At 40.4% G+C, this 16,307-nt stretch overlaps 1 protein-coding gene across 1 annotated transcript in view; it reads left to right on the top strand.

Moving 5' to 3' along the window:
- The window catches only part of LOC139739552 (maternal embryonic leucine zipper kinase-like), a 44,810-nt gene extending 33,839 nt beyond the window's left edge, over positions 1-10,971 (top strand). Inside the window, exons 7-15 of the mRNA XM_071650156.1 lie at positions 594-686; positions 2,112-2,279; positions 3,501-3,599; positions 4,230-4,316; positions 5,130-5,234; positions 5,793-6,376; positions 6,978-7,164; positions 8,013-8,119; positions 8,662-10,971. Of these exons, the coding sequence (XP_071506257.1) occupies positions 594-686; positions 2,112-2,279; positions 3,501-3,599; positions 4,230-4,316; positions 5,130-5,234; positions 5,793-6,376; positions 6,978-7,164; positions 8,013-8,119; positions 8,662-8,839 (1,608 nt within the window). The 3' untranslated portion in view covers positions 8,840-10,971. The remainder of the gene's footprint in view (positions 1-593; positions 687-2,111; positions 2,280-3,500; positions 3,600-4,229; positions 4,317-5,129; positions 5,235-5,792; positions 6,377-6,977; positions 7,165-8,012; positions 8,120-8,661) is intronic.
- Positions 10,972-16,307: the final 5,336 nt, after the last annotated feature.

Below are 16,307 nucleotides of genomic sequence, written 5' to 3'. Positions count from 1 at the left end.
AAGTCTCAGATTTGTGTGGGTGTGGAGTTTTGTGTGGGAAGAAGGCAAAACATAAGCACCGCTTTATTGTCTTCTTCCCTTTCATTTGGCCCACAGCCGTAAACAGAAACTGAGCAGACTCGAGCATTTAACACTTCAAGTGCTGAGGCACTGCGCCACGACTTTGCCAAGCTTTTTTTCAGATGCATTTTGGTTGATCGCTCTTCCCAGAAACGTGACCTTCTTGTATAAACATAGATAGCCCATTCAGGCAAAGCACAGTGCTTCAGTCCTGCAGGCAAGTCTTGGTGACACAATGGGGATTAGGGGGATTAGAGGGATTAGCTGATCTCTATCAATTGACAGTTAGTTCTCCAGACATTGCTGCCGATTAGAAAAAGAAACCATTCCAAGGGACGTGCTAGCTCACAACTAAAATGCAGTAAGGGTTAAGCGAAAGAGAGGGAGTTTAAAAAAACAAAAACAAAGTATGTGAATGTAGTTTATGTTGTACAACGGGTAGTTTAGGTTGTAGTTTGACACCTTTGTGGAAAGAGAGGAGATGCTTCATTTATGATGATGTTCCTCATTAATTTTGTTCTCCATATATCCAGGGTGGCATGAAGGATCACTTGGAGACCTGCTGCGGAAGTCCGGCCTACGCAGCGCCAGAGCTAGTTTCGGGCAAAGAATACCTGGGATCAGAGGTGAGACACAGGATACATTCTTGTTGTTTTTTTTTTAATGAGACTGCTGCATATGAAATTCTTGGTGTTTCAATGTGTTGCCATTTTGCAGGCATCCGTAGGAGCACTGGTATGTCCTAGCTGCTCTTAATGATATAACAGAGGGTCACAAACTTATGCAAACTTGTGTCAACCTTTGTGGTTATGGTCAATGACTTGTTATGAAAGCAACGCTGCATTTACAATAAAAATCTCAAGAGACAGAGCATACTGTATTCAAGTAGATCCCACTCCCACCTTCTACACTTTACAATGATTCGTTTATTCGCTCACATGCTTTTAAATGTGGAGGTTGCTGTCCCAATCAGTGTCAAAAGATTCTGTGGAAAGTGCTCCCCAAGGTGAATTCTGCTGTTCTGTGACGGCCGAAAAGACCGAAGCAGTATACGTCACTGAAAACTTGAAGAAACTTGAGACAAGTGCGTGGAGAGCCGTAAATGTTCAAAAGTCTGCAAATTAGGCGACATGGTATTTGTCTTGGATGCCAAACCAGGATTTTGTTCTTGGTCATGTTACTGACATCACCTCTGTAAAGTACTTCTCGTTTTTACATTTTTGGGCGAAATCTGTATGTTTCCCAGCAATTTCTTTAATCATGTCATAAACATGGAAACATGCAAGTTATGCTCAATCTATAGAAAAAAGTATTGTTGTTGTTGTTGTTGTTGTTGTTAATTATGTTAGTGATTTAGCAATGATTGTTAGATGTCTCTGGTAGAATCTTGTTTAAGAAGGTTCCGTGTTGGTTTATCCAAGTAATGTGAGGAAAATTGATGGAAATATTATTATAAAACAAACCAACAAATTTGAGACAAGTGCGTGGAGAGTCATAAATGTTTAAAAGCCTGCAAATTACACAACATGGTATTTGTTTTGGACACCAACGCATGATTTTGTTTTTGGTCGTGCGACTAACAGACACTTCTCATTTCCGCGCGTGGGCGAAATCCTTATGCTAGTTGTTCATTCTTGTGTTTTGGCTACCCTGCTCATGAAATATTATTAATAGATATGAAGTTACACCTTCAGAGAAAGTTGATTCCTGCCCACAAACCTGCAGAAAAAGTCACATAATGGTTTCTTCTCATGCACAAAGCAGTGAAGACTGGAATACGAGTTGCATTTCAAGTATGTGACTAAGACAGCTATTGTGGCATCATGTTAGATGAGATAGCATGCTGACAGTCAAAGTTTCATTACTTTGTCTTTTTTGTTTGGTTAATTTTTGCCTAATTTGACAGTAGCTTTTTGCCTCTCTGCTGCAGTGATGTCATCGATGTCATGTAAGAATAGGTCTTGTCCTATCGGTCAATGACCCTTGGAACTGCAGCTTTATTTTGTGTATACATGTACATTTGTTTATTTGTTGTTTTTTTTTTGTGACAGGCTGATATATGGAGCATGGGCGTGCTGCTCTACGCCTTACTATGTGGCTTCCTGCCGTTCGACGACGACAACGTCTCGCTCCTCTACCGCAAGATCCTCTCGGGGAACTACGAGGAGCCCCCGTGGCTCTCGTCGGAAACCAAAGACCTTCTCAGGCTTATGCTTCAGGTGGGCAAGGGTGATAGAATACATAGAGAATGATAGCATTGCCTTGTTTAAAGATTCTTCCAAATCCACCGAGTATCGCGAGGGAAAGTTTGAACGCCAGCTCTTTTTGTAGGAAACTGAATTTATAGAAAAAGTCAAGTCATCTTTCGCAGACAGTCTGCCTGAAGCTCATCAAACTGCAGAATATTGTCATCTTACACGATTATCACGGGTGAACCAGTTCGCCGTATGATTTTGACCTCCTCTTACGCGACAATACCAAAGCAGACAAAACTTTTTGAATTTGAGTGGAGCTCCTGCATGTGTGTGGGTCTGCGTGCCTGGCAATTGTGCACGGTCAATTATTGATGGTCCAAATCAATTTCAAGTGAGTGGGTTGGTCATTACAGCAATTAAATACGAGGGTTGTAGCGGGCTGGCGAATGAACGCCAGCCATCAACACTCGCTCCGGTAGCTTCGGGAATGCAGCAGTCCACCTTGGGGATGGGAAGTCGGGGGAGGGGGTTGGAAGGGAAAGAGAACGTTTGCGATGAAGATGTGACATGATGCATGAAGGTTGTGTAGTGTGCAATAATTTTCTATTTTTTTCTGAAGCAACAATAAGGTCAACCCTGAGCTTTGTACATTACCTAGACGCAGAATGTCATTGACCCAGTTATCCTTGCGGAGTCACGCATTGGAAGCAAACCACGCAAAAGTCCGTCGCACCACAATACACTGGTCGTCACCTACATGCATGAACAACTTCCACTCTTTTACATTTTCATGAGCCTTCTCCCGGCGCCGCCATTATAACGGGATGACCTAGAAAACAGCAGCCATGACAACCTATCCCAGCCTTTTTCCATGTTGTGTGGAGGTGACGGAAATTAGGTCAGAGTGCTGTGGGACAACTGGTGTGTAATGTGGTGGAACGCCCTCAGGATTTGTAATGGGTCAGACCTTTGTTTGTTTGGTTTTTGGTTTAGGCTGGAATTCATTTGTAAACCAAAATTGACAGTAAACTTGAAAAAAACAAAGTTTATTACGTGGCAAAGGTTTGTGTGTGTGTGTGTTTTTGTCAAATATCTGTTCACCAAGGTCATGCACTTAACGCTAAACCATATGAGAAAAGAGAAATGAACATCACCAGTAGCTTGTCTGTAGATATGATGTGGAATTCTGATTTGATTTTTTTTTCTTTTCTTTTCCTTCAACCCATGAATCCAACCAACCTGCAGGTGAACCCACAGAAGAGGATAAAGATGAAGGAGCTCATCGATCATCCGTGGGTCATGAAGAGCTTCCACACTCCCGTCGACTGGGAGAGCAAGTGTGAGGTAAGAGTCTGATGAGGTGGAATTGTAGCCCTTTATTAAAGTGGGACTCTCTCTGTCCTTGTATAGTTGTCATTATTGTTGTTGATCTTGTTTTCTTGATTTTTTTCTTAAAGGCCTTTGTCACACCAGAGTGCTGGAAACACAATATTACTGTCAGGTTTTCTGTTCTCTCATGCTCCATCACTTTTCTGCAACCCCAAGAACAAGTTACGACCTGAGGTTCTCCCATAAAGCCTGGTGTGCCCACCTTTGCGTCTTGCCGAGAGATTTGATTTAGGCTTTATTGGGTCATGAACGATCATACGCTTCAATTTTAACAGAATATCCAGTAATCTTTGAGTCCTTCGCTATGTCATCAAACTTGATGCAATAATGCATGTCATGATAAAGTAATCAATGTCGCCTCTTCGGCGGTAATTCCCTAAAGTCCTTTAAAAGTCAAATGATAAAATTTACCATTTTGCAATAAAATTACGATTTATAGAGAAATGAAGAGTGATGTACAAGTTGCATAAGCGAGACTGGTACAAATATGTGCAAATGATGATGGATTTCCTACGGCATTTGCAACGTCCTGTTGAGTTTTGTTTGTTGATTTTTCCCTCCATTTCTGCCTGTCTCTCTCCACAGAAGAACCAGCTGAATGTCGATTGTGTCACCGAAATGGCAATGCATTATGGGAAGTCAAAGAAGGAAGTGACCTCACAACTGAAACAGGTTTGTGTCATGATTGTGCTCTGTATGTCATCTGTCACTGCACTTAGAGCAGCCCAAGTAACCAATTTTGTCCCCCACCCTTCCTCCCCCTCCCCCCCCCCCACCAAGTCTTGAAGAAATAGTCCCAACTACAACAACAGACTAATGAACACTTCAGTTTAGATGATGAGTATTAACAACACATCAAAAGGGAAGCTAATTTTGGACACTTTTAATTGTATTTCTCAGTGATCCAAGCGATACAAAATAAAGGCACCGTTGATATTAATATTCCGCTTCGTAGTTGCACCCATTCTTCTTCCCTTTTTTCTTTTTTTTCTTTTTTTTTTTGTCCTGAATTGGGTGCTGTAGTTAGGATGCGGCCTATACGCAGATGCGACCTTTACAGCGGCAAATGCAGAACAGTGGTAAATGTTTTGAAAAGGTGTCTCAACATTCATCACGAGTAAAAAAATTTCCAATATCACAGAAGAAGAAATGTACATTGCTTTCAGCTGAATACACTTTACCAGAGCTGATGCATTCGTAGTTCAACTGCAGCACACTAAACGAAGGTGAATATTCAAACACACTTGACGATGGCATATTCATATTCTATCCCTAACTGGGGAGAGCGGCACATTATTTATCATCACAACATTCCTTACAGGTATCTGGTAGAGTCATGTCTCTTCTTCTTTTTTGTTTTCCTCAACCAAAGTTTTATTCAGTGGATATATTCCAGCAGATCAAAATTGTCAATTATGATTTTCAGCGAGAAATTAACGAGAAGTCTCCGTCTATTTCAATCCTGGATTTCTTCCAATCTTCCAGTGGCGGTACGACCAGCTGACGGCTACGTACTTCATTCTCTTGGCCAACAAGTACAGGGGGAAGACGGTTAGGCTGCCTATACATACCAAGCCTCTCTCAGAAAAGGTGAGGTGTTTAAGATTTAAGTGTCATGCTGCCCTCTTGAGTCCATGAAATGCCACACTCTGCCCCTTGCTTCACAAAGTTGAAGTTCTCATATACAATCTATGTCTGTAAAAGTCATGGATGTTACTTCATGACAGCCCAAACTATCGACCATTCCACCTATTGCAAGGTTGTGAAGTTAATCATTGAATACTCCATCCATTTCATATGTGTTTTGGATCCATTTGCATTTTTGATTCATTTTGTATTAGGTATTATACCATACCTGCCAACCATTCCCATGTAGTAGGAACATTCCTATTTTTCAGAAAAGGAAAAAGCTTCATTCAAGCTTGTGATCCGATTTTGTCATCACCAGCAGATAGAGATGTATGGGAGATAAGTGAAAATTCCTATTTTTTTATTATTTTCTCCCAGTTATTCCTATTCACTGAATTTTAGGGTTTGGTGGGTATGCTATATCAAAAAAACAACAACAACAACAACACCTTTGTAATCAAGGACAGGAAGAATGAAAAGCATTTCCCATAACGCTGTCATTCCATTTCTGGTTTACAGAATGATACCGACGGTGCAATAAGGATAAATCAGCACTACCAGCCTCTTCACAATCACCACGACAACCTGGAACCGCCCACCAGCTCCCCGTACATGTTCAGCTCCATGGAGGATGGCCTCGAGGATGAAGAGTCGTACGTCATCTCCTCGCCGCACCGGCGGGTGTCCTCGGAGAGGCGGCACTCGGCAGACAGGCGGCGGACGCGGGGTTCCGCCAACCGGGCGCGCGACCGGCCCGTCAGCCACCACTTTGAGGGCACGTACGGCGGCGGCGGCGGCCTGGGCGACGAGGACGCGTACATGATGTCCACGCCGCTCGGCAGCGGGAAGGAGAACCGTCTGGACAGTGACGGCTTCGTCAAGCCTGTTGGCATCCCGCTCAAGACGCCGGTACGGAAGCGGAGCAAGAGCGATGCCAAGGAGAAACTCTCCCAGAAGGACAGGGCAGTGGCCAGTGCCAAGCAGCCAGTGGTGCCCACGTTATCGCTACCTCCTGTCGTAACTCCCTCGCGGTCCATGGATGGCGAACTCAATCGACTGTCAGTAGACAATGCTGGCGGAAGTGGTGCCTTTGATATCAAAAAGTGAGTTGTCAGTAACTCTTTACAGTCAGTGGACATTCCAGACCTTTATTATTGTTTTTTCCAATCCTCCACTTCCAGTGGCAACATCATGGTAAAAATCTCAGTTTGAAATATCAAGATCACAAATTCAAATGTATCAATATCTGTTAAAGTCATCCCACAGAGCAATGTTACTCACAAAAGTGAGACGAGAGTTCTTTCTCAATTCCGTCAGTGTGGATCTCGAGTGCAATTTGATCACTCGCAAAAATTGTCTTTCAAGTCCCAACTTGTGAAATACATTGTATCAAACTTGCGGAATATAATGTGGTACATACATTACTGCAAAGGCCATATATTAAGTGAGTCTGATTATAGGCAAATTGCAACTTCCCGACAACTTCGTGAGTGGTTAAATTCGCGATCGTGGAGTACAGTATTGCATGGAGAAAATGTATTCGTAAACTCTACATTCATGTCGGGATCAGAGTCAATATTTTCATGTGTCTCTACATTCGTGAATAGGACCTGACTCGCAAAATTTGCGAAAATGAAAACTGAATGAAAAAATGAAAAAAATCATGAGAAAAAAAATTTATTTCCGTGTCTGTGTCCGTGACAGAGCCGTATCCATGGAGGATTCTCTGGATCGAATCATGATCGAAGACGGGGAGATGAAGAAGACGGGCCTGAGCAGCTCGGCCAAGAAGATCTTCGGCAGCTTCGAGAAGGGCATCGACAAGATGATGGACCTCCTGTCGCCGAGGAAACGCTCCATCGCGGGCATCGACGAACCGAGGAAAGTGAAGGTAAGTGCTCGATTGGGATTTCTGACTACCTTCCGGCTTTAACATGCAACTTTTTTGTGTATGTTTACTTTTTTTTCCCGTATCGTTTGTGCACAAAAAGATTCACGCCCTAGCGCAGAAAACCCTGAGTTGCTCGATGTGAATCTTCTTTCAATTACTTCATCGGGAGGGATGATAATCCGACCATCCAGTATATTCATCCCATTCTTTATCATAATCAAACAGTGCGGGGAGAGTATCATTGCCTTTCACACTATTGCTTGAACAAGGCCTGCTGGATGTGATATTTCTCATCAGAACACAAGAAAAATCAGCCACTTTCTTGTCATCCACTACCAGGATTGGACTGATGCTGTAGGTGTGTTGAGTGTTTGTGATGCCAATAAATAAATTGACCTCTGGCCCTGCAATTTTCCCCTCACAATTGAAAGAATTCCTTTCCACAAGGTGCTAGATCCATTTTTCATCACATTGGTCTTTTTTATTTGCAAAATATGTAATCATATCCAGTAGTCCCAAACAGTAAACTCTTCGGAGTGCTGAATTTCTTGTGAGAAAAAGGTGAAATCAGGCAATGAAAAATGAGTTTTGTTCCAGAAGATATTAAATCCAGCTGCAGTTAGAAACCCATGTGCATGCTTGACTGCACTTTGAACCCAGAGTAAGGCCAGGTTAGCTAGCTTTCCTTGCTGTGTAGCTGTGCAGATGACCCACTTATTGCCTGATGATGAGCTGTGGAAATGTTTCATTTGGAAAGGAACTCTTCAGTTGCTGATCCCGTGAAGACATTTGAAAAAAAAAAAAAAAAAAAAAAAACTCTCAAACTTTCTCTCTCTCTCGCTTTCCAGGCGCTGTACAACGTAGCGACGACATCAACGCTCCCGGCCGACGTCGTGCTGGAGCGGTTAAAAGAGGGAGTCATGTACAGCAACATAGATTCCTACAAGCAGAAAGGGTGAGTGTTTTGGCCAAGAGAACCGAGCTGGCCCCACAGAAGGCAGTCCTGATGTGGACATGAGGGTTTGGTTTTCATGGGCCCCCCGCAAGTAAGCAAGGGAAAATATGTAACATTCAAAAAAATATACAGGCCAGATGGCACATGCAAACGAAACAACAACAAACAAAAAAATATGAAGAAAGCCCAAACTCTTTGTTTTAAGCTAGTGTTCATTTCATCGTTAGTGTTATTATCATTATTACTGTTGTTGTTGTTGTTGTTATTGTCATTATTTGTATTTTTATTTTTATTGATATCGATAATGTTAACACTAGTATGAAATAAAATTTGAATTTAATTTAATTGAATGAGTATCAATATAAATACCATGTAGGTAATAGAATCAGTACAGCGTAAAAGTAATAAGCATTATTATCATTATCATTATCATCATCATCATAATCATTATCATCATCATCATCATCATCATCATCATTCATATCATTATCAATGACATCGACCATTAATTCGTGTATATTTTTATTTTTTGTCCTCCACAGCTACACACTGCGATGCAAGAAGCAAGACTCCAAGGGAAAGACCATACTCTCCTTCGACATGGAGGTGTGTCGATTGCCCCAGATGGACATGGTGGGCATCCGACGGAAGCGGCTCAAGGGCGACACGTGGGAGTACAAGCGCATGTGCCAAACTGTACTGGACCACTCCAGACTGTAGCACCCTCCCCCAACGAAGATGACAAAATAGTCATCCTTCCAGACGCGTGATCATCGTGATATTCTTTCCTTTTTTTTTTAGTCACAGATCATGTCGCCGAACTTTTCAACAACGAGCAACAACAGTCGTAATAATTCAAGAGCCATGTATTGGAGCAAGCAACCTTTATAATAGCAAGAGTTCTACGTCGGAAACACGCGTAGTTGAACATTTCTTGTCGTATGTAAGGAGAGGATGACAGCGGCTTCTGCACTTGTGTTTGGCTTCCATGGGACCTTTTGTATCACCGAGGATTGGGGCTGTCTACCAGCGAGACAAGTGGTCAATGTGAAATGATCTCAACTGTTGTCAGATTCTGCAATAACGGAACAATTGCATTCATGCATGTCAGTGAGAGAGAGTGAGCGAGAGGGAGAGAGAGAAAATAATTGCCTAGCTGTCAATGTATAAACATTTTGGGTTGGAGACCTTTTATATTTATTATCATATCTAACCTCGAAATGAATCGTGTACGATGCATAAATGTTGTTTGATGATTACCAGTATTCAGTAATAAGTTTACTCTGAGAGGCATCATCCCACTCTATCACTCCACAAGTGTGAGACAGTGGAAGACATGAGTCTTGTTTTCCGCATTTAGCTGCACTCATGGGCTTTCTTCATCACATATGGCTTGAATTATTTGCTATATGCTATACCCTTGATGAACTCCTTCTTGTTAAAGCCTAAGAGAAGCAGCTAAAGATCCTCAAGAATTTCAACAAATTCCAAACTTCAAAGTACACCTTTGTTCCTCCCCAAATGTAAAGACCCAGAATACAGAATTTCATGACAGAGTAGTTGTGAAAGACAGGCCTCTTGTGTAAGTGTAGTTCTGCCTGGATAGCATCAATACCCATTTTGTCAAGGTCTGCAACATCCCCTTAGTAGGCTAGGTGAGCAGTTGTAGGATGTGATTATCAAGACTTTAAGCCATGACAAAACTTTAAGTTCTGCATTCCACTCTTTTTTAAAAACCCAAACAAGATCTTTCCATGTAAACCTTGGGCTAATGGTGTTGTTGAGCATATTTAAACTTCAAAATATAATTCTGCTTGTGATGAGATGCAAAAGCATTGAAAGAAATGCTTTATGAAATGATATCTAGATGTGTTTTCCCCTCTGTAACAATCGTTTGCTGTATTCACATGCTATTGATCAATATGTGAGCGAGGAATCTGATTGGCTTCCTGTGGATAAAACCAACCTGAATGGGTATATTGCACAGCACGCCAAATTTAACAGTGCCGAAAAGTGTCGTGTAATGCGGTATTTCAAAAAGTCTATCACCAATCCAATCATGTCAGTCAACTATCGATTCTAAATTATGTATCCGCCTTTGGAGTTATTTCCAAGTCAGAACAAATTCAGCAGTCTCCAACCATGTACAGTGATATCAAGGACAGAAATGGACTGAGTCTACATGTTACACTACTGCACTTTGTGGGGTACACTGCCTGAAGTATCGACTGACACCCAGATTAGAAAAATTTCTTCTTTTCAAACTTGCCATGTCACATGTTTGTTATTATCAATACTTATTGAAAGCAGTGTGAATGTAACTACAAAAGTGTATTAGATTAAAATTAACATTAGCGTTATCACGAGTGCGGAGATGCTGTCGTGTATGAAAGTGAATCTGTAGGCAGAGTCATAAGCCTGCTTACTTTTTTCCAAGCTCTACTTCCCACATGGCCCAGTTTATACCGTGCAAGTAAGATGTAAATCTACGCTGGTTTACATGACCTTGTTTACATCCACATCAAAATGATCTCATCTTTAATATTGGTCTAGGGCACTTTCACACAAACTGAGACACTTCTAAATTGTTTGGCACAGAGAGTTTAGAATCCTACAACCGATATTGAAGAAAAACAAGGAAGTAATATACTGCAGGACAAAACGATGCATTTCAATTACTGGCGGACACATGAGTTGTATCAGATATCTCATTACCGTTAATGAGAGTGGTTTTCACAGACTTGTGCCAGACAACTTTATTGAAAAAGAAACAAAAAGAAAAAATCTGACCGTTAATTCCACTTTCACTTTCTGCCATGCATTATTTGCACAGTTCCAATGTATCAATGAAATATTGAGCAATCTTTTTCTCTTATAAGCTTAACATGGACAAAGACTTTAAATACATTGTTAGCTGACTAGTCTTTGTCATTGTATTACAGGATAAACTGGTGCCATTGTCCAAATAACAATCGGGTTTCAGTGTCCGTGAGATGTCCCAAGATTAATGACTGATTGCATTGCCTTTCATTTCTTTTGATGTCTTTCTGAGCAAGGCAGGGAACACAGATAGTTTGAATGGAAAGCGGATATTTAGGTACGGTTATGGAAATGCCTTCAGTAAAGAAACGGCGTACTGAAACCTAGGCTCTTACACTATTCATTTCTCTGGCTGTAATGTAAACATTTCTCAAGTAATTCTGTACGTGAGATGCATACCGATGCATGTAGCAATACCAGGACAGTGTTGCAAAATGTGGTTGAGGCAGTGCGTGACCCATTGTTTGCGACAAGACTGAATTTAAAGCTACCATGTATAATCTGTCATTCGTGGTTTCAAGCCCCCAGATATCTCTACTGTGGAAATTATTTTGAGCCATATTTTACATGGCAAAACATGAGCCCTAAATGCTGTGATTTGTTCAAAGCATCAACGAACAGACTCACAAGAGTTCACGGACTGGTATCAGTCATTTTAAACCCACTGAGGATGAACTGGTTTTGCCACAGCCCCGCATTTCGCATAGACGCCTGCCGAAGTATACTCTCAGACTAGTTTAATCTTCATTTGGTATACCAAACAGTCTCTATAGCAGGCTGTGACGTTGAGAGGGATAAGGTGTCCATTTTAGCTGTCAATTGTTAAACCTCCAAGATGCATACATACGAGCGTATGCTTCCTCATGGCTTTTGAAAGAAAAACAAAGCTGACAGTTTGGAGGTACATCTGTACATGTAACTGCTGTGCATTGAATGTTTGTGCGTGTATGTGGGGTAGGGAATACTGCCCTCTAGTGTTGTAATTCCAACATCTTGAGGGATCACTTAAAGGTCCATGTGGTGCAATGACAAAGGTGTGTTTTTGTTTTGTATTGAGCTTTGTTTTAAGAAAGTTCTCAGATAGTTAATTGATTCAGTGTGATTGCTCAGACAGGTGAAATGCCGTCAGTCGGGCAGACATCTTAGAGTCAAGAAGTCCCCAGTGAACGTGATGTTGATACATATTTTGTATTTGTTTTTATACACGCACAGTGATTAAGTTTTGCAGCGTTTTTAAAGAATGATTTGTTAGCGTCTGTATTCAAGCTCCTGCAATATTTCTAGATACGTTTTTTCTCAATTTCAGCCTCTTATCTTTGTAATATCACAATGGTCAAGACAGAAATTTCACTAGTATTTCCATATGCCTTATGATCATACATGAATAGTCAATCGGTACGTGCAAGGAATACTTTATGATATACTGACAGCCTCAGCCGTAATATGGCGCGTCATGTCGGTGTTTTTCACTAATATTTATGCAAATGAACTCTCTTTGAGCTGCATATAATTCCATCAGTGGAACGCTATGCTGCTAGTGCAGTGCCAGACATGTACACTTAAAGTAAAGACTTTGTGTGTTGAGTATTGTGAGAGGACATTGTGCTTGGCATGGTATCCTTTTCCAGTATGAGGGAGAAAGCTCGAAGTCTAATAAACTGGTAATAGATTATTCCGAGGCACCTAATACCATTACTATTCCATTGCTAACTCTTATGACTGTCCTGCATTGCTGTATCGCATAAGTATGTATAACATGAACTGGCGTTCACATTTAAACCATATTTTAAACCCAGTAATCAAGACAGTGAGCATGTAGATTATTCTTATATCTTTTTTTTTTTTTTCTGTGTCCTACTCTGGGATTATACGAATGCAAATGGCTCAAATTGTGTGGTTGTTTACAACTGAACTTCGCTGATGCATCATTATCGAAAAATATTCAGATCCTATTCAAATGATAAGAATGAATAGTGAACATGCTTCATCTGCATGTAATGGTACTTTTAGAAATCCTCACATATGTGTGTGTTGTATGGGAATCTGTAACATGTGACGTGGTCATATTTTAGCAGGAGCTGAGGATAAATTAACTTATTAAATTTTTCATATTCTCATATTCAATTTTGTAAATGTACTCATTTTTAAGGTGTTTCCTGAATCTTGCAAATTTTACATGTACCAAATTTTGAATGAGGGAATTAAATCACTGTGGACATATTTTATACAGTCTTTTAATTATGATTGTCAAAATTCATTCCAGAATATATATGTCACTTATGACCTTCTACTTTACTATCTGCAAAGGAGCAATGCAGACATAATGCCAGTGTTACTATGTAACCTTACGCATGTGAGATTTCAGTTTGAGGGCAAATGATGTTGCTGCACAATGCAAAATAATATCTAACATAATGCTACATAAATAATTGCTTTTGCATCATTCTACTGCATCAATGAGAAATCTCAGATACCGAATACATGGTAACCATGGGGGAAAAAAAATTCTCTAAATCTTCGACTAACAGGGCCTCAAGCCAAATTCCAAAATCTTTGGTAAAGATGTGGATATTAGTAACAAGATCTTTGCACAGCCAAAAATGTTGTCTAATATAAACATGTACCAAAGTAAAATATACCCACTACAAAAAGTGTAAGCTGTAATCTTACAGCACATTTTACGTGAAACTATGTTCTTATGCCCAGTTTCTATAAGACGGTATCAATGTGCTTGTAACTGATGTGCACAAACTTACAAAACGCCCTAACTACAGAGCAAGCCATACTTGTACCCTGTATGGTATTACAAACGAAACATATCATAGTCGATGAATTTTGATGTTGCGTCAGAGGTTAAAGGTCACTAGTGCATATTGGCCTGGATCACACATCATGTTCCGATCGGACGAGATTGTCGCCGATTCAGAGGAAAAATGTGATATCCGTTGTTGCAGGGGAAGCCTCTCCCATGTGAGGAATGAGTTTTAATCTGTAAATACATTACTTTCACGTTAATTCATATGACGTAATTTCCACTGGAATTCACAAAGTGCTCTTCATGCTATTCTGGTGTGTACACTGTACACCATTAAGGTGCATGTCAGGAACTCTTCTTCTTCTTTTTTTTTCCCTCGAATTAAAGATTATCGAAGAAAGAAAAAAAAAAGATACTATTTTGTCAATTCAGTCATTTTGTTGTCTCTTCGTTCCTGTCTCAATTACCATTTCAGATACTGTAACAAAAGTGGAAATTTTAGCGCAAGTGATTATCCGTGCTCAGCTGGGTAACGAGAATTTAACATTCCACGTAATCAAAACATTGAGCAATGTTGCATATAACAAGCAAAAATATTTGCATGCTTTTATTTTCGCGCCAGTTTCTGGTCACATGAAATGGGTGAAAATTTCCACTTTTACAGTATTTGGTGATTGAAATATGGCTGCCTCTCCATGTTTTTTTTTTTTAATGTTTTAAATCTTGCTCTGCATTGTGTGCTGTGGAATGGTTGTCTTGGATTCTGCTGCTCCTTCTTTGTGTTTTGTGTGTGCCTCTGGATGTGTGTGTATGTGGTGGGGGAGGGGGATGTGCATATTTTTTATGTTTCGGAATTTTTCAAAACTTTTGAGTGTCACGTGACTAGTCAACAGCTAATCGACATTGTGAGCTTCCGCTGAGGATCAATTTGATTCTATTAAAGGGGTCCTGAAAAAGGTTCATAGATGCACACACAGTTAGAGAGAGTGACTGATAGTGTGCCCCAAGACATTTTGGTTAAGTGGTTGGGGGATGGGGTTATCAGGGGGGCATTTCATGAAGCATTTTGTCCGACAAAGTTGTTGGACAAATTTGCTCTCAGCCAATCAGATGCAAGGATTTCAGTAGCTTGTACCAGTTTGTCAGAAAAATATCTGACCAAAACGCTTCATGAAATGCCCCCCAGGGCCCTGTTTTATGAAGAGTAATTGTTGATTATATAGTTGATTTTTATCATAAGTCTATGGCAGCCTGTGTGGTAAGGATATCTACAATCGATTTTATCTTTTGATGACATGGGGCCCTGGAGTGGTTAGTGGTGGGGTCACGGTACTGATGGATGTGAACCCGTATTCTAGGTTCTCATCTCTAATACATGTACTGTTATACTGAATGTCTTGGTTGGTGTGGAAAACTAGCCACAGCAATAGCCTTTCTCTTGTGGTATATGAATATTAATCATATGTATCTGTGTGCATGTGTGTATGTTTTGAAATGCATGCCTTTATGTTTGTGCGTGTGTTATCTGATCTGCATGCATCGGTATGTTAGTTTTTCGTCTTCATTGTTGAAAAGGAGCTGTGAAAACAATTAGGACATTTGTCAAGGAATCAACAACAAACAGTTGATTCCAGCACACGTACACTAAAACAGCAACACACACACGCACACACACACACACACAAAACTATGCAAGTTGTACAATTTTACCACCATTTATGATAATACAATTATGATCCAGTGGAGCAATTGAAGGAAAACTGCACAAAGTTTTAGTGAGGATAAGCTTAAAGGTAATGATAATGCTCTGGTAAATCGTGGAGTTCAAATCATCAGTAGTTGCAATATTTGTTGTCGTCATCCAATTTCTCTATCTAATTCTAAAAGGGCCACTGTCTAAACATGTCAATAATTCCTTCATGTACAGACTTGCCCTTGGATCAAGTGCACTGTCCTCTAGCTGTTTTACCAGGGAAGTGGATAAGTCTTTTACCACCTCCCATGTTAACATGCTATAGGTTTCACACGTCACACCTGTAAATGAAAGTGATAATGGACTAGTCCGAGCCCCATCACTTTTTGGTACCAAAGATACTAAAATGAATCGGGGTGGGGGGGGGGGCTTAGAAAAAAAATGAAAATAAGCCATAGAAGCCTGTTACAAAAATAATGGGGTGTTGGTTATTGAGGGCAAATCCTGCAAAATAAACCTCATTATAAGGAGGTTGGACATACTTTCTTTTTAAATTTAGGATGATTAAATTTCTTTCAGCGTAGATTCACAAAACGCATGAAATATCAAGTCATAAAACCATATTTTTTTTTCTTTAGGGACCTCTGAGCGGAAGTTCAGCAGAGATTGCCCTTTTGCAAACTTCAGGACTGGAGTTACAGATAAGTTGGTCTAATAAGACGTGAAACACAAAAGACACTGAATCTTTCGTGTATCTTAAATGTTTTGTTGATTCTTTATTTTACATTTGTATAATGTTTAGCACATGTGTCTATGGAGTCTATCTACTGGTGTAGACTTTTCTTGATATTCAGTGACACAGCGCTCAGCTACGTGTATGAAGGGCTCCCTCTTTCTACCAACTATGGTTAAAACAGCGA

The sequence above is a fragment of the Diadema antillarum genome, unplaced genomic scaffold (assembly GCF_040938485.1).
Source record: "Diadema antillarum isolate AM-2024a unplaced genomic scaffold, OU_Dant_1.0 seq00000807_RagTag, whole genome shotgun sequence".
Classification (NCBI taxonomy): Eukaryota; Metazoa; Echinodermata; class Echinoidea; order Diadematoida; family Diadematidae; genus Diadema; species Diadema antillarum.
This window is presented reverse-complemented; position numbering and strand designations above follow the sequence as displayed.